Source organism: Gouania willdenowi, chromosome 24 (genome assembly GCF_900634775.1).
Source record: "Gouania willdenowi chromosome 24, fGouWil2.1, whole genome shotgun sequence".
NCBI lineage: Eukaryota > Metazoa > Chordata > Actinopteri > Blenniiformes > Gobiesocidae > Gouania > Gouania willdenowi.
The window spans coordinates 16892586-16910817 of NC_041066.1; the positions used below are offsets into that span (position 1 = coordinate 16892586).

An 18232-nucleotide genomic window follows, 5' to 3' on the forward strand; every position below is an offset into this window, starting at 1 on the left:
CTCCCCGACGGTGACGCACGTAGCCGGAAGCTGCGTGCCGCCTGCTCTTGTTGTGTTTTGGTGCTGAAAGGCAGGCTGCGTCTGAATAGTCCCTCCTATCTCCTTTCCTATCCACTTTTCCAGAACCCCGTGGATGACGTCACGGGGTTTAAAAAAAAAAAAAAAAAGGTGTTAGGAGAGGAGTTAGGAAAAGGTGATCACGTTTGTTTAGACGATCAGACGCACTTCCACTAGGAAGACGTAATAATCCTATTGCCGCGCCTCCTTTCCTCAGAAAATTAGAACGCTCTTTTTTCATGGTCACCACTGTAACACTTCCGGGGCTTAAATAACAGTGTAGGAAATGAGAAATAGGAAAGGAGATAGGGACTATTCGGACGCAGCCGCAGACTGTCACACGTCCGTCCGGGTCAACTCATCCCCACCACGGGGATGGACGATGACAGACCGGGGTTTGACGTCGGTAGCATGCCGAGTTTTATCCGCAGCTTCGAGGAGGAGAGGGCAAACGTGTCCCCCAACGTACAGACGGACTCTTCCTCCGCTAGTGTCGGTGTTTTAAAGCTACATGCGAGCAGGTCCGAGTCCCGGTTATCGCTCCAGTCGGAGCCGCCGGTGAAGAGGAGCGGGGAGCCGAAGGAGGATGCGGAGGGCAACAATAACAACAACTGTAACGGAGGGGGGAGACAGCGACAGCGGAGGACTGTGAGTGCGTTAGAGCTCCTAAGGAGGAATTTCAGGGATTCTACGTCCCCACCTGCCCGTGTGAACACAGTCAGGCGAATGCAGAGCGTTAACAGCGACGGTTCAGGCAGTTGCTCCGGACGTGGCTGGGACCAGTGTAAAAAGTCCGAGCTGGCAACGGGAGACCCCGGACCGAAAAACGAGCCAACCTTGAGCGACATCGCCTGTCCGAGAGTTCATGAGGTCGAGCACGTGACTTCCCCGGACTACCACAGTAAAAACACATTAGAGGAGCCATTCCCTGTCAAAGAGCACATCTACTGCAGTGTTTACTGCATAGCCGCTGATAACACACACAAAGACTCACACTACCACAATGAGACAACCACAGAAGTGGACTTGGGGGAGGGTTCGAATCCCGAGGCGAGCTTGTACACACTGGATGATCTGGTGGATCCATTTGCGGACAGACCGCAAAAGTTGTACACGGAGCAGGCCGAGGCAGAGCCCGAGCCTCGGACGTGTCGAGTGTGCCTGGAAACATCGACCCTCGCAGCCCTGCCATGCTGCAGCAAGTCGGTGTGTGAGGAGTGTATGAAGCTCTACGTCAGCTCTCAGGTCAGTGTGTGACAGGTCAGAGGCGTCAGGACAGCTCTCACTGTGTCATAACTTAGAAAGGTTTGTTTCCAACAAATAGCTCCGTCACACCTGTAAGCACACACCTACTCCCTTTGTTCACTCTCATCCATATGGTATCTGAGCATTGGGATGGTTTCCCCCACACATTTCAATCCTCTGCACGATAGTACAAACACATTGCTGTGTTCGAAATTGCATACTAACATACCGTAGGGCTAAACGATTTTGGAAATTAATCTAATTGCGATATATATTTATTTTCAATTTTTTTTTTGCAATTTAATATGCGATTATGTATTCAAGGGCCTCTTGTCGTGTATTTTTCAATGAACACAAGCAATAAATCAATCTGTTTCATAATAAACAATTTCATGTTTATTTAGACTGTAAATAACTTTAAAATATACATTTTAAAGCCCAAATTACAACAATAAAGCAAACAAATCTGTGGCTTTACCCCTTCATATCTAACTAACTTCACGTTTCATGAAACATGTGGACGGTACTTCTTAAACACTCTCTGAACTTAACAGGACAGGACAAGAAAAAATAATGAAATATAATAATAATAATAATAATAATTTAAAAAAAAAATGTAGCCTTCACGACTAGAAAATTGCGTTTTATGATATCACGATAATATTGTAAATGCAATTAATCGTTCAGCCTTACTATACACTACAAACTCAATGAATATATACTATCTATCTACTATATACTATTAGTATGAAGTATATTTCCAATTTTCCAAAGATGCATTTCAAACCTACGACAAAAAACAAAAGAACACTGAGGCTAAATATCTCCTTTGATTTGCCACCTTTGAACATTCTAAAAGCATTTTAATCGAGAAAGTGACCGAGTAGAATATCAACATGTCGTCTTTTGAGCCATAAAAGTCACATAAACACATTTCATGCTGACTTTTCGGAGACCCGCCGTTGTGCTACTCACAAAACTTCCGGTTAACTTCAAAATAAAAGCCTTATTTACAAAAGCGTTAAAAAACTAATGGAAGACAAGAAGAGATGCTTTTGTTTTGAAAAGTGGATGTTTGATTTTTAGCTTAAAGCTGGTCTCAGGACGATTTTACATTGCGCTCCCAATGCATCATGGGGCGGGTGAGTATGACTAGTGTGCACTGCCCATCATGCATACTTAAAAAAATGTCTCGATATAGTATACATCTTTGTATAATGCAATGTTAATGCACTACACACTCAAGTCATTTTAACATCAGACTTAGCATATGTTAGTATGCAATGGCTTCGCTCTCGTCCTTCTTTATACTGTCCTCCCAACCACCTTTACCCTTGTATTTTCTCACGTCTTTTCACATTTTACCCCCAATAAAGGTCACAGTTATGCAATATATATGTTGGTACTTTTTTGCATGAATAAAATTGCGTAGTTGTTGCAGAAAGATTGCACAATATGTAGTGTCAACCTATGAGGAAAAGTATTATTTCAAATTAAAGCCTGTCCCTAAACTACCTCAGTGTATAAAGTCCTGTGAGTTTTGTGAATTCACAATAAAGTCGGCCATCTTTGCTATTCACTAGGCTACATTATAGCCCATAACACACTTCTAATTTGAAATTTGCAACAATGCATTTGTTACTTTAAAATCAAGATGGGACCAATTGGTAGCCCTAAAGAACACAGATAAAATGCCTGGAAAAGGGAATATATATAATGAATTTATGGCTTTATCTCAGTAATATTTATAACCAACTAAGACCCAAATCTATGTGAAAAAGTAACTTCTCAACTTTAGTAACTGTAACATTTTAAAAATAAGTTTGTTATATTATTGATTTATTAATGCTGGAGCATTTATCGGTGCAGTACAAAAAAACCCCACTTTACTTTATACTTAAACTAAGAGAATTATTTTTAAGAATGCAGATTTTTTTTTTTTTTTGCATTATTGTATATTTCTGTTATTTTGCTATTAAATTCTGAAATAATTAAATAAATAGAAAATAAATAAATGTTTCTCTCAAAAGTTGACTTTTTAATAATGAATAAAACTAAAAATGACTCAGCAGTGTCACTGTTGAGATTTTAAGCTAATTTGTTGATCAAGATAAAATCTTGTTTTTAAAGAATTGTTCAAAATGTTAGAGGTCATGAGGTTTATGACTGGTGAGTTTTTTTTTGTTTTTTTTATGTGTGTGAATTAAGGTCACTAAACCATTCTGCACAAAAACATGAAGCTGGCAGGTGTGGTTTTCTCCACAGCAGATTGAGCTTCAGGGCTTTTTCTCCACTAGCTTTTTAAATGTAATTCCCGTGGGAATTTGTGAGCCCATTGGAAAATATGGCGACATAGTGAAGGGACCTTTTGAAGTCTCGTAAAAGTAAGATGGCGGCGATTTAGTGATGATCTGCTCCAGTGGGGTGGAGTTGACTATGTTTCTAAGTGATTCAGATGAAATTCAGTAACACTTCCCTTAAGTTAAATAACAGTGGAATGAAAATGCACTTTCATTTTTCTTCCCCATACAGTACAATCACTCTCCCAGTGAGATGTCTTGATTTCATAGAAGTAGTAAAGAAGCATACAACTTAGATTTTTGCTGATGTTTTTTTTTTCATCTGTTTCTCCCTGTTTAGATAAAGCAATTTATCAGGGCTTGAGGTTACTGTGTCATTTGTCTCGCTTTGATGACAAGGCATGAGTAATCATAAACACTGTCTCTGATAAACCTGCTGAGAATGAAAAGTAATCCACAGTCGGTGGATGTTTTTTTACCTTTCCCACTGCTTTTCCACACCCCGTGTTTGTTTTCATCAGCAAAGGCGACAATATTTGGCCACAGTCTGAACAAACACTTGGAGGCGTTTCAGTGTTTTTGCTCCAGGGTACTCGGGCAGGCCTTCATACAGGTGTAGGAGAACGCTGGTGTTGATTGTTTGGGGACAACAACAAGGTGCCTGCAGCAGGTGATAAACAGCTGTTCAACCACCATTTTTTTTACGCTTATCTAGACCTAAGTTGCCTTTGGTTTTATTTGAAGTGATAAGTGTTAGTGTTACCATTTAATGCATTTAAATATAATTGATCTAATTGATCTATCACTATCTAGAATATTAGGGCACACCCACAGGTTGGTTTAACGCAGTAAGCTCACACTTTGTAGCGTCGCTTCTTTTGGGAACACTTTTACCATTATTTTTTTGGCAGTGTATTCATGTGAATCTTTTACAATGTTTCTATTGGACAGCAGGCACTTATTGTGACAAAAAAACAACAATAAATGCTAATAATAATATATTTTATTTAGCGAAGCTTTTCATGGTTTGTTTCAAAAGTGTTTTTAGGGTTCAGGTCAGGATTGTAGCGTGGAATATTTCTTCCATTGATGTTTAAATCAGTTTTATGTCTATTTAAACTCTTAAAAGACATGATGATCATGTTCGTCAATGTGAAGGACCTCATCCAAAGCAAAACTGGAACAGAACCAATTACCCAGTCTTGATACTTTCCAAACCCACCCAATAGAGAATGTGGTGGTTTCTTCATTCAGTGCATACACAAAAACCAAGTTTGTTAAAATTGATTGTTCATTTTGGGAACAAAAAATGTTAATAGCTCCATTTACTGTATTTATTTAGTGGTATATTTTTGTTATAATCTTTATATCCATTTCATTTAATTGTGATGGATGATATTTGCCACATTCATTGGATGCAATAAAGTGTCACCAGTTGATTTTTATTGGTTCTGCCTTGGAAGGATTTGAACCTATAAACCCTAAGACTTGTTAAACTCTGATTTTTAACCAATTATAAAGTTTTCATCTTATGGCCCTTTGTAAAACATTTGTTTCTTCTGACAGTCAGCTAATTTTTAAGCAAAGCGCACACAATAAGTTGTTTGTTTGTGAAAGGGTTAACCCGTCCAACCGGTCCGCAGGTGGTCATTGTAGTCTGTGTCGTGGTAACTCTAACAACCTGCACAGGAGACATTTCCATAATCATGAAACGGGCTTTAGCGCTGTATGTTTGCATGGGTTCGGGGGGATTATGGGTGTAACACACTATTATTGTTCCATGCATTTTCTTGCTGTCATTTTAGACACTTCGGCATCTGCACTCGGTGACAAAATACCTCATTGTGTGTCAGCACTGCAGGCATCGCAGGCTCTAATAGACTCAGGGAAGAGAATGAGGGTGAGACGGGAAGGAATATGAAATAAGGAAAAGAAAGAGGAATGAAACGGGAGATGAGCCTGCAAATAAGAAAGGGACACAAAAGTGAAGTCATCACTGAAACCCAGATTCTCTTTAATCCTATATATGACACTGACTTTTTTCTGTCATAGCAATGAGATCAAAACAGGTTTTACATTGTTGGTGTGTACTTTAAAGATTCTATATTCAGGTACAGCTTAAAGCTGATATCCGGAGTTTCTGAGAAGTCTATGCTTATGTATGAATCTTTTGAAATGCGGAAAAATACCAAACTAGTCTTTTACTATGGTCTACTGCCGGTGGTCATTCATATACATTAATGTATATAAGTCCCTCCTTCGTCCTATACAAATGGAAACGATTGCCGACTGCGCCCAGCCAATAGGCTTCGACTTCCTGAGACTGTCAATCAAAGTCAATGTGGAACTGTGCACGGAAACAAGGCCACGCGTCACAACAGCAAACAGATGAATATGATTTTGGCTCTTACCTGACCCATAGACCTATAACAATGCGACCTTGTTATGTTCCACGATGCGCGTGTAGAAAAGTAGAGGCGTGGGTTCTGGTAGATTGGCAGAGGAAGTGGAGCTGTTTAGGGCAGGACATCGAGACGTTTGTCAGAAACTCCGGATAGCAGCTTTAAGCATTTTTTTTAGAAATTCATTTAATGCCCTAAAATATGTATTTTGAGCAAGTTGACTCCAATTCATGATCTAGGCCTTGGGGACTGAGCGCGTGTAGGGACAAAAACTTCACGTTCACTCCTAAGTAGAGTTGGGCATTGTTTGAATGATTCTGATTCTGATTCCTCATTTCGATTCTGATTATTTTGAGAGGCAATTGTACAATGTGTGTACTGTATACATATATATACACATGTATATAAGAGTGTATACAATGTACAATGATCATGTTTGTCGTGCACCCTCCAAGTATTGCACCGTCTGAGCCGAGTGGTTATCTTTACTAAAGTTATGCTACACTTTTGACATAGTTGAGTGGTAACGCAAACATTTCCTTAGGATTCTTCTTTGTTGATGTGTGGCAGTTTCTTCTGCCAGTCGGCGGACTGGGTATCAAAAGTAAGACTCAAAAAAAAAAAAAAATTAACGATACAGAGAGAATGGGAATGTTAATCCCTGGACCAATCGATACTCGATGCTCAACCCTATTTCAGATAATTTTTTACATGTCTTTGAACCATGGAAAGACAAAATCCTGGGAAATCATTGAGTAGCAGGGAATGAAGCTAAATTTCTGACAATGTAAAATTGTCAATAGAATTAAATGTTTGTTACATTAATGCTTCTGTAACCCTTTGTTGAACCCTTTGATACAAGACTTGACTCGACTAGGATCCAGTGCCTTGCCACCCTGTCTAGTCCAAGTCCAGTCATCAAATTCACCAATGAATGAAAAGTCCTAAATATGTATTAGTTACTACTTCATTAATCTAGAATTATTGGTGTTAATAATGTTATTTGGTCTTTAAGTGTAAGACTGATATGATAAGCTAATGTTTGTCTAACTCAGTGGTTTCCAAACTTTTCACAATCCCGTACCCCTTCAGACATCTGAAGTCATGTACCCCCTACTTCTGCACACTTAAAAAACGTGATAATGTAATGCAGTGTTTTTCATGCGGGGTCACCTGGAATTCAAATGACGTCCCCTCAAATGTCTAGTAATTTATTAATTAAAACAAAAAAACAATACAAAATACTGATAAATCAATCTCAAATTACAACACCAGACACACACACAACAATGTTAAATAACTGTATTCTATACTTGTCACTTTGTGCACCAATCCTGGCAACAACAAACATTATCAAAAGCTAATTCTAGAAAGAACAAAAAAAAAAGGGGGTGGTGTTTAGCTCAGTGGGTTGAGCGCCCGCCCCATGAACGGAGGCTGTAGTTCCCTCACCTGCAGCCGGTCCAGGCTCAATTCCCGGCCTGGGACCCTTTGCTGCATGTCATTCCCTGCTCTCTCTGATCCCCTTCCTGTCAAGCAACTGTCATATAAAGGCCACTAGAGCCCAAAAAATCCTTTTAAAAAAAAAAAAAAGAAAGAACAAAAAAAGTCTCCAGAGAAGCAAAAAAGGTTGTGAACCACTGACGTAATATCACATACAATGTAGCCCCACACTTAAATATGTATCTGAATTTTACCGATCCTGTTGAGGAATAATGTGTACTAATAACAAATTATAATAATTATCTGTATGGATTGTAAATCGGTAGAGCAATATAGCTCTTGTCCTTTTTGCGCTTTTTTGATGATTGTTTCTCTGTCAGCATGTGTGGTTTTACATCGGCTAATGTGTAATTTGTGGCAATGCATGGAGGCTATTGACTGATGGTTGATTCATTTTCTAGTTTTTGTTTTTTATTCCTGTACCCCATGACAATTTGCATACACTTTGGGAACTTAGGGTCTAACTGACAGCCCCTCATAGTGCATCAGTCTGTGTTTTAATATCCTTTATCATTCAGCATCTGTCCATCCTCCTCATTTCCATTCATCTCCCTGTCATTATCCTGTACCATGGTAAATAATTTACTATTTCCCATTAGACCTGATAACACATTCCACATATACAGTATATTAAATAGTGTTGATTAGCGTAGCCTGCCACAACAAACCTAAATCTGTCCAACAAATTGCTGAAAATAGGACTTGGGCAAAAAAAGGTTTGCTTGTTTCAGATCAAGATGATATGTGGTTGAACTGATTTTGGCTCGATCCTTCCATGATGTCCTTCCAGGTGACAGTGGGCAAAGTCCACATCCCCTGTCCCATCACAGAGTGTAGTGGCAGCTTGGAAGAAGGGTTGGTGACTTCCCATTTGGCAAACAGAGAACTGGCAATGTACCAGTACTTCTTGGAGCTGAATCAGCTGGATTCCAGCACCAAACCCTGTCCCCAGTGCCACCACTTCACAACACTGAAGGCGCAGAACCCCCGAAGCTCAGAGCACAAGTACAAGGTAAAGCCACATCATGTAGAGTCTGGGTGTCTGGACTTGGTCTTAGACTCTGGAAAAATTGCAATAGTCTCACTCAATCTTCCTGGTACTTGAAATTAGGGCTGGGCAATATATCAAGATTCAAGATATATTGACTTTTCTATTTTGGCGATACAGAAAATGACAATATCACGTACTGTATATTGATATACAGACATATTTTTATAGCTTATAAATTTTGTATTAAAATACTTGTTATTATTTGTTTTGTTTCACTTAAAAGTAATCAATAAAATCTTAAAATCAATCGTAAACCATACTGGGAGCCAGTGTACCAATGCTACAACATGGGTAATAAAGTCACATTTCTTGGTTCTTGATGAAAGCCTGGCAGCTGAGTTCTAGATAGGCCTGGGCAATATATCGAGATTCAAGATATAAGTTTTCTAATTTGACAACATAGAAAATGACAATATCGCCAATATCGGTATATTTTTATTTTATAGCTTATTTTTTTTATTTTGGACCATATCGCCCAGCTCTACTTGAATTGAGTAATTTGAATGTTTTATATCAATTATCATCAATTGATGATGTATAATTTATATTTACCAGCTTGCTCAGTCTTTTTTTTGGGTTTGGTATGCTGCTCCCACCATAGATCCAGTGTAGCAACTGCCAGTTTGTGTGGTGCTTTAAGTGCCATGCTCCCTGGCACAACGGGATCAAGTGCCGCGAATACAGGAAAGGAGACAAGCTGTTACGAACATGGGCCAGCGTCATCGAACACGGACAAAGAAATGCCCAGAAATGTCCTCAGTGCAAGGTGAGTCTCTGGTTGTGAGTTTTAAATGGACCGATGGGGGGGTGGAATCGGTATAGATGACTCAATCAGTAAAAGGCTGAGAGGCATGAAAGCGAGGATAAATGATGGATGGAGAGATGGAGAGAACAGAACAGGTGTACAGTGCAAGGAGAGAAGGGTTGGGAATGTAGTCGGTAATGAAATCAGCTCCACAAATGTAAATATATCTGGATTACATACTTTACCACTGTGTAATAAATAACAAACCATACACGTCTTATCTCACATCCTTATCCTGACCAACTCAGCCTTCCCAATATCTCATCTGAGTGCAGGATGACTTAGGGAGGCACACATGAGGCTGGTTGGGGTCAATTTCATTTTCAGTTACAATTACGTCTTCAATTATCCATGTAAAAGTTAATTTCACTAATTTATTTTCACTCTGAACACCAATTCCAATTACATTCTCAACTAGATTCAAGCAACACTATTTTGAGGTCAACACGACACATCTTTCTGTTAGAGCTGTTAGCGTTGGATGCCACTAAAAGTGGTGCCATCTGGGAACGCAAGGCATGCTGGGTAATTTTAACATTGAATCTTTTTTAGGGATGGACAGTCATCATGTGTATCAAATATGAGTAGGGTTAGAGATACGCAAATTTCAATGAAATTGTTTTATCTTCAGTGGATCCTTAGTGTTCTGGCCGAGTTTAAAGCGAATCAGATGAAGCCCCTCAGACTAGTTCGTGTAAATGAGTTTTGCCATTTTTGACCAAATATGGCTAACTTTCTTTTTGGTTTTGGGCATGGTAATAATGTAACTTTTTGCTCATCCTGGGGTCAATATTATATGTGGTGAATTTCGTACATATCGGTGTAACTTGCCGGTCGTGCAATTCCGTTGCATTTTTTGCGTCTATAATGAGCGCTGCGCACACATTTTTTAACAAATTATTCTCATTGCGCAAAATTATTGAATCTTTCACCAGGACTGAGGTGTTTGCTCATTTTGGTGAGAGTTCGGGCATGCTCAGGGAGTTGAATTAGCGATCAAAGGCAATGTTGGAATAATAATAGTACATTTAAGCAATTACAATAGGTTTGTTCCATTCTGGGACTTCGGACCCTAATTACTAAAGTTCATATTCAGTTAATAACAATTACTGAGCCTTTAATAAATAACCCCTTGAAATTAGCTTTCTGTTAGCATCTCTTATGATAACGGGTCAGTTTTGACCCACATCTTGAATCAGCTGTAAAATACAAAAAAATATATGCGGTTTATATATATATATATATATATATATATATATATATATGTGTATATGTATATGTATATATATATATATATATATATATATATATATGTATATGTATATATATATATACATTATATCTATCATCCAATTTGTTTGTTTTTTATCTCATGGTTACCTTGTTATCCTTCCTTTTTCTAAACTCAATTAGAATTAAATTACGATTGCGACAAAAGTAGATTTTTTTTCAACTACAATTATAATTACAGCATAATTGTAACTAATGATCAATTTTGCAATTCCAATTATAAAAGATCCCAGTCTTGCTGGATACTGATGCAAATATTTGCTTGTGTTTGTTGCACCGCTGGTTCCTGAATGCTTCGTTCCTGCTCTGGTGTCTGGGAGGAGAAGTTATTGTTCTACTGTGAATCCAACAGATTGATGTGGAACTGAGTCTGAGCACTGCCGAGCTGGATACTTAGCTAATGGGAAGATTACTCGCTATTGCAGCAGCCGAGTGGTTGGGTGCATTAGGGTCTGCCGCTGCATGCATTAAACAGATGCTAAGCTTGAGTGCCTCTAAACTTAGAAACATGCGAGCTGAATACAAGATACTACAAAAATGTGATCATGTTTGTCGTGGGGCTTTAATTCAAAACTGATTTTTAAAACCACTTTTTCCTGCTGAATGCATACTGTATATGATTAGGTATGAAGTTTTTTGAGCCTAGTCCCACTCTTCACATTTTAGTCAAAGTATTTAAATTTAGCGTTTTGAGATGTAAAATGTCAGTGACTACCCTCTATGGGTTGAATGCCGTCTATTGCAGTAGAATTTTGTCATTGGCTGAGATTAGATCAGTGATGTCACTAATCACCACTGTTGGCCCCGCCCCACTTATAAAAGAGGGGAGGGACTGGTTTCCTCCTCTCACAGCCCTCAGGGAGTATGGATTGACACCTCCATGTGGAACTGTGCAGCGCTGTGTGGGCGGGGCTGCTGTGACTGGGCGTGTCTTAATTACGGTGGCCCTAAAAGCTCACATCACAACACAAAATGACAAACGCCACAATGTAACACAAAACAAAAGCGCACAAAAATACAAACTCCACAACACGAATGCTCACAACACAACACGAAAGCAGTCCAGTAAAAATCCACGAAGAAGAGTGACGGAAAGGATCGGGCACTGACACCAACGTTAACGTCAGTCTTCTTTGTGGATTTTTTTTATGTACCTACGTTAACGTCACTCTTCATGTATTTTTACCGGACTGCTTTCGTGTTGTGGAGTTTGGGGGTTTGTATTTGTATGCGCTTTCGTTTTGTGTTGTGAGCTTTTACGGCCCCTGTACTTAACTACTGTAGGAGCATCGCCCATAATCAAGGCATTTTTTTTAATTACCCCTTGGTGGGAGGTCAGCAAAAACCTGGGGGTGTACTTTCACTTGATTATGGGTGGAGCTCCTAGAGCAGTTAAGACACACCCAGTCTAGACTATAAAATCTCCAATGAACAATCTATGCTATGCTAACTAGCTACTCATTACTCAATATACCTCTCTATTCACTCTTCTCTCAATCCAATCTACTCACCACAGATTATAGAGCCCACAGGTGCTAGTTTTTATAAAAGGGGCGGGGCTAACAGTGCTTGTTTGTGATGCAAGATGGTCTCAAAACATCACATGATCTTGTTCTCAGCTAATAGTAAAAATCAATTGTAATAGCCGGGTTTCAACCCATAGAGGGCAGTCACTCTGACATTTTACAACTAAATATACCAAATTGAAATAATTTGTCTAAAATGTTGAGAGTTGGACCAGGATCAATCAGCAAACAGCACTGCTTCATATCCAAATATATTTGTATTCAGCAGAAAAAAGTGGTTTTGGGGTTTAGTTCCTCTTTAAGTGTAAATCATTTTTTATCATTGATGTCTAAAATGTGACATTACTTCTCATATTATTTGTGTTTTATTCTCTCCATCTTTAGATCCATATACAAAGGACTGAGGGTTGTGACCACATGACCTGTACGCAATGTAACACAAATTTCTGTTATATGTGTGGAGAGCGCTATCGTCATTTACGGTCAGAGTTGTACTCACCTCCTTGGCACTCATTAGTGTGAACCACGTATTTTCATTCCACAGAGCCTTTATCTTTCCCTTTGTTGTTGTGTTGGACAGGTTTTTCGGAGACCACACGTCGGACCTCAGTGTGTTTGGGTGCAAGTACGGCTACCTCCCTGATAAGCCTCATCTGAGGCGGTTGGTTCGAGGCTCCGTCTGTGGTGAGTCGTCGTGTATGAAATGGAAGATTTCCAGAGGTGTAGAGAGTAGTAACGTATCCTATTCAAGTAGAAATACTGTTTAGGGCTGCTAGCTTTATCGAATCGCAATCAAGGTTTTGACTACTGCAATAACGTAACCTCAAAAGGCTGAGGTTTTTGGCGTTTGAGAGATGTTCACCAATCAGAATGGTGGAGCATTGTGATCTCAGGTTCAGCTAGAACAGATAAAATATCTGAATTTCCATAACGCAGATCCTAAAGTGTTTAGATAGAGACTCTGTAAATTCCTCCAGAAGAGGACGCTGTCTTCATAAAACCCAATGTTTTTGAAAGTAGATTAATGCGTTTTGTTCTAATGTGGGGCCATTTGAGCGAGAATATGTTGTTTGACAATCTACAAGTAACAAGACTTCCTTCACTCATCATTTTAGCAGTTTATGCATTTAAATGTATCAAATACAAAAATCGCAAATCAAATCGCAATCTTGGTCCGAAAAATCTCAATTAGGTTTTTAGTCAAAATCGTGCAGCCCTAGTACTGTTACTTGATTGAAATTGTACTCAAGTACATATGGAGAAATTGACAGCACAACTTAGACTGGATGTTGACAATTTTAATGGTATCTAGAAAGGATGGCTACTTTATGGCCGAAAACATAGACCTGACTTTGCATAGGATTTACTGAAATGTACTGTATGCTTTTGTAAATAATTTTTGTCTGTGTGATAATTTTCAAGTTTTCTCAATTACACCCCTGGTTCTGAGCAACAACTTTATTCCTTTTTTCCCCTTTTTTCTTCTTTTCTTTTTTTGTAAATATATTTTTTTATACAACTATGGACGTTTTAAGGACATTAAGTTTGGAATAAATGTGCTTGCATTGTAAAGGAATGTTTGTTTTTGAACACTGTTGAAAACAACATAAAATACTAATTAAAAAAAATTAATTGTACTCAAGTGCAAGTAAGTCAAACATAAGTAAAAAAAAATAGCTCAATTAAATAGTACTCGCAGTTAAAGTTACTAGTTATTTTATTTATTCAGTTTATTTCCAACATGGTTACATTTACTTTTTTTTACTTTCAACCTCCATGTTTATTTTTGGTAATAAATATTGCCACGGTTCCCCTGCATACAGTAAATATCTCATGTATAAACGTAAAAAGAAAGAGACATATTGATTATTTAAATGTTGCCTGATCATTTTATTTTTTGTAGTTTAATATTTAAAAGTAAGTAAAGTAAAATGACTAATTGAGTAATATACTCAGAAAAGTACGAGTACCCGTAAAAGGAACTCATTTACAGTAACGTGAGTACCTGTAATCCATTAGTTCAGTTTATCAGCCATTTGCAGTAAAACCACATAGGAAAAAATGTGCAAGGAGCTCATAGGGCAGTCAACATTTTAAAAGACATTTCACAACAAAAAACATCAATCAATCAATGCCACTAAAAATACTATATGTATAAAATACTATACATTACTTTCACCTCTGAAGATTTCTCACTCGTCTAAACTAGAGCTCTATCGTGGTTCCTGTTTTCAGGCGTATTTACCTTTATGCTAATATTTACTTGTGGGTGTGAGTGGTTTATACTCGTGTTTTTCTGGCACACAGTTGAACCCAGTAGTACTGGGGTTGTTTCAGGACACGAGGAGGGTGTTCTCAGGCTACATCATAGATCCTTGAAGAAGCATGACAAAGTGGTCAGTGTTGAGCCAATCTCTCATTGCTCGTCTCGATGAATGATAAGCAAATAGAATTGATTCTGGAAGTTTCCAGCTGTAACTGTAGGAGCGTGAATCGACTGATTTGATTGATTTGGTAAGGCAGGGGATATTTTTTTTTTAGGATGATACATTATCAGATTGTAAAGATCTGTTGTTCCCTGCAGCTACCAAAGTGCTGCTGGCTCCTGTGGTCATCCTGCTGGTACTGGTGCTCGGAGCTCTTGCACTGGTCATAGGTAACATATTTACACACAAACGCACCGTTTTTTCAACCTTTGGCACCCACAGCCTTTGATTTCAAACATTGAAAATATCTTTATCTTTTCCCATCTTTGCATTCCCTGTGAAATAAGAGCACACGGTTTATTTATTTATTTTTATTTATTTATTTGATTGGGACAGTGCATGTTAATGAACAAACATGGAATGCATGCATGTAAACACACTGTATTGTAGCCAAAGGCCATGTTTCAAAGTCTATGATCACTCTATGATTGACGGTTACTTCCTGACGCCACATTCACAGTGTCATTTTGCCCAAAGATTTGCACTGTCATCGTTAGTTGTCATGGCTCTATTGTGAAATGAGGCTTCTGCTAAACTGTAATTAGTGCTAATCTCTTCCCTGTGTCTGTAAGGCTGAGTAATTATCTGCCGCGGACTAATTTGTCATTATGACAGGTTCATATTTACTTTCATTTTTAATGAAATTACAGTTGTGCTGCTGCTGTCTGACTCTAATATTCTTCATTTCTGCACGATTAATTTCTAAATCTCTTAATTTGTTTTCCGTAGTGCAGAATTACTGCTAATAAAAGCATCAATTAAAGGATATAGACAACAATGAATATGGTGTATGTTATCCTTTAGTTTATCAACTACAGTTTGCAGAGAGGGTGCAGCGCACATGTGGAAATGTCACATTTGGACCAGCATTTATCTATGAGTGGCCTATAGCTTAATATCTATTAAAACTGTAGAGAAAAAAGATGGAACTAGACAAATCTTCTTAAATGAACCACCAGAAACAAACTTGTTTCTTGGAATACTTCAGATTTCATTTTATTCTTTGTAAGGTAATGTTACAATAAATGTTGCAACATTTTTTTTTAATTAACGTTGTTTTTTTTTTTTACAACTGTTTTTTTACAAACACTGATGGAGTCATTCTGTTGAAGCTGATTTAAAGACAAACAAACAAATCGAACAAATATTTATCGAACTGTAGTTGCCAACCAGGGTCTTCAATTATTCGTATCTATTATGATTATGGTGACCGGGATTTTTCTCAATTACAATTAAAATTATATATATTTTTTTCCCCCAGACAGTCAATTACAATTATATTCTCAAGTTCAGATTAAATTAATCACAATTTCTGAATTTTTAATAAGTAAGCCCATAGAATGTAAACTTCCTCTTGTGTTAGCTTTCTGTCAGTTTTGACCCATGTCTTAAATCAGCTATAAAATACACTAAAAACATTGTTTGTCCTCCAATGTGTTTTTCCTCTCTTGGTTACCTTGTTATGCTTCCTAATCAATGAAAATATTGATTTTAATATTATAGGTGTGGGTGTCAGAACCTTTTTTTCTGTCTGTGTCTGTATACCCCTAGATTCCCCCCCCCCCTTTTTTCTAAATGGTAAAATGATCCTCGAGAGAACTGACAGGTAGTGGGAAAACTTGATATAAAACATATTTTTATAATTATTTATTTTTATAATTATGATGATTAATATTTAATATTGTGTGAGCAATAACATGGTTCCCCAATTTAACATTTAATTAAATTGCAATTGACAGTTTTTATAGAATTTCTATGCCAATTACAATTGCAAAGTGAATTATCTGAACTGAATTCCAATTAAATGATGATTTCAACGGCAACAGATTTTTCAAAATACAATTACAATTGGGTCATAATTGTAATTTATTATAAATCACATGATTACAATTATAATTGACCCCAACCTACAATCTCCCCGCTGTGAGACACCGGACGATGCTTGTTTGAATACATTTTTCTCCCCTGTCTGCAGGTTTAGTTGCTTTTCCCGTCTACTACATGTGTAAGAAAAGAAAGAAGCAGCAGCAGCACACTCGAGGCTCTTGGCGGTGGATTTAAAACTTGCCTCAGCGTCCATTCTGTGCGCGCACTCGGCTCTAAAAACAACGGCGCCCACAACTCCTCAGGGAAGAACACGCCAGCCTGAGTCATCACAAAAAAAAAAAAAACTCTGAGACTAAGTTAACACTTGCTGATACTGAGAATGTTCCAGATAGAGGGGAAGACTGTGAGTACGAGGCAAGGGCTGAATTACTGCACGTATTCACATGTACTGAGCTACTGAAATGAAGGCTTTAGCTGGACGCTGCACAGACAGATCACATAAAGAAGACGCCTAATGGACTATGAATGTAAGAAACCTCTGATTTATGTTTGTCAGCTATGGAGGACTTTCTAACTGCTGAATACATGCAGAGATGTAGTGGGAGAAAGTTGCAGCCAGCACAGTTGCAGGCTTATCCTTCGTCTTCTACACTGTATTTACAACCTTTTATCTTTTCAGGATGCAAATTTAAGTGCAGGGAATATAAAATCTAGTTATTATATAGTGAAAGAGTTAGTTGTATGATTTATTTTATTTTAGTTCCTAGCAAGCTGCTTTATGGGCAAATAGAAATATTTAAATTACACAATTTGATTGTATTTTTTAATTTATTTCGAACATGTAAACAGAATATCGTGAGAAGCAAGGAAAACAATAAGATTCTCATAGGGCTGGGCGATATATTGATATTAGAGATTTATGGAGTTTAATATTTTGGCAAAATAGAAAATTACAATATTGCATAAATTAATATACGTATTTTTTGTAGATTGTTTTGTATCAAAATACTTGTTTTAAGAGTCGCTGCGTTCATTACTTATCAGAACAGCATGAAAAGCATAGTTAGTTCGTCCTAACCCAGACCTTCCCCTAAACAAGCCACACTACAGAACTCACTCACACGTGCTGTCCCTTAGAAGAGAAAAAAGCCAAAGGTGGCACATATTGTGCAGCTGTTTGTTAATAAATAAAACATGTGCCTGTGTGGAATTTTGCATCAGCAAATTTAACACAGAATTGTCTTTCTGGTCAGACTGAATTTTAATTCAAATGATGAAGATTTATATTGTTTATCGCCATTTTGAGAAAAAATATTGAGATATGAGTTTTGGTCCAGATCGCCCAGCCCTAGATTCTTAACACAATTTTGCAATTCATTCTACATTTCCAAAAAGGAGTGGGAAGAAGTACATGTGTATTTAATCCCACACCCATCCATAAATACCTCATTATAATAATTAACAACATAAACTCTTCATTTCACCTTTTAAAAGTCTTACAAATTATTAAAAAAAAAAAAAACACAAATTCACATTCAACATATACCAAAATCCAATTTTACCAAAAAACAAACATTCATCACCATAAATATGTAGGGTAAACAAATAGAAATGTACTGCTAAGTCCTTTTTGAAAATAATATTTTTTAAATGTTTTTTTTTCTTAATTGCTGCATTTGAATTTTGAAACATCGCTGACATAACTTCTCACTGCTTGAACTTAGATCATCCTCTGGTGCT

General features: G+C 37.7%; 1 protein-coding gene across 2 annotated transcripts; it reads left to right on the plus strand.

The window, feature by feature from the left end:
- The first annotated feature begins 201 nt into the window (after positions 1 to 201).
- Positions 202 to 16875, plus strand: rnf217 (ring finger protein 217). 2 transcript variants are annotated; one of them, XM_028439637.1, is made up of 7 exons: positions 202 to 1302; positions 8298 to 8519; positions 9160 to 9324; positions 12564 to 12661; positions 12760 to 12863; positions 14764 to 14835; positions 16641 to 16875. In XM_028439637.1, the coding sequence occupies exons 1-7, from the start codon at positions 433 to 435 to the stop codon at positions 16724 to 16726; spliced, it is 1617 nt and encodes a 538-aa protein (XP_028295438.1). In that variant the 5' UTR covers positions 202 to 432; the 3' UTR covers positions 16727 to 16875. The 2 variants fall into 2 exon arrangements, with proteins under 2 accessions (XP_028295438.1, XP_028295439.1); XM_028439638.1 differs by lacking the exons at positions 14764 to 14835; positions 16641 to 16875 and adding an exon at positions 14487 to 14720.
- The last annotated feature ends 1357 nt before the right edge of the window (positions 16876 to 18232 follow it).

Bases quoted from the DNA above. Each gene is read 5' to 3' on its own strand.
- rnf217 (XM_028439637.1), top strand. From the start codon at position 433: ATGGACGATGACAGACCGGGGTTTGACGTCGGTAGCATGCCGAGTTTT. The intron at 8,520-9,159 runs GTAAAGCCACAT...CTCCCACCATAG, and splicing joins GCTCAGAGCACAAGTACAAG to ATCCAGTGTAGCAACTGCCA. The intron at 12,662-12,759 runs GTCAGAGTTGTA...TGTGTTGGACAG, and splicing joins GAGCGCTATCGTCATTTACG to GTTTTTCGGAGACCACACGT.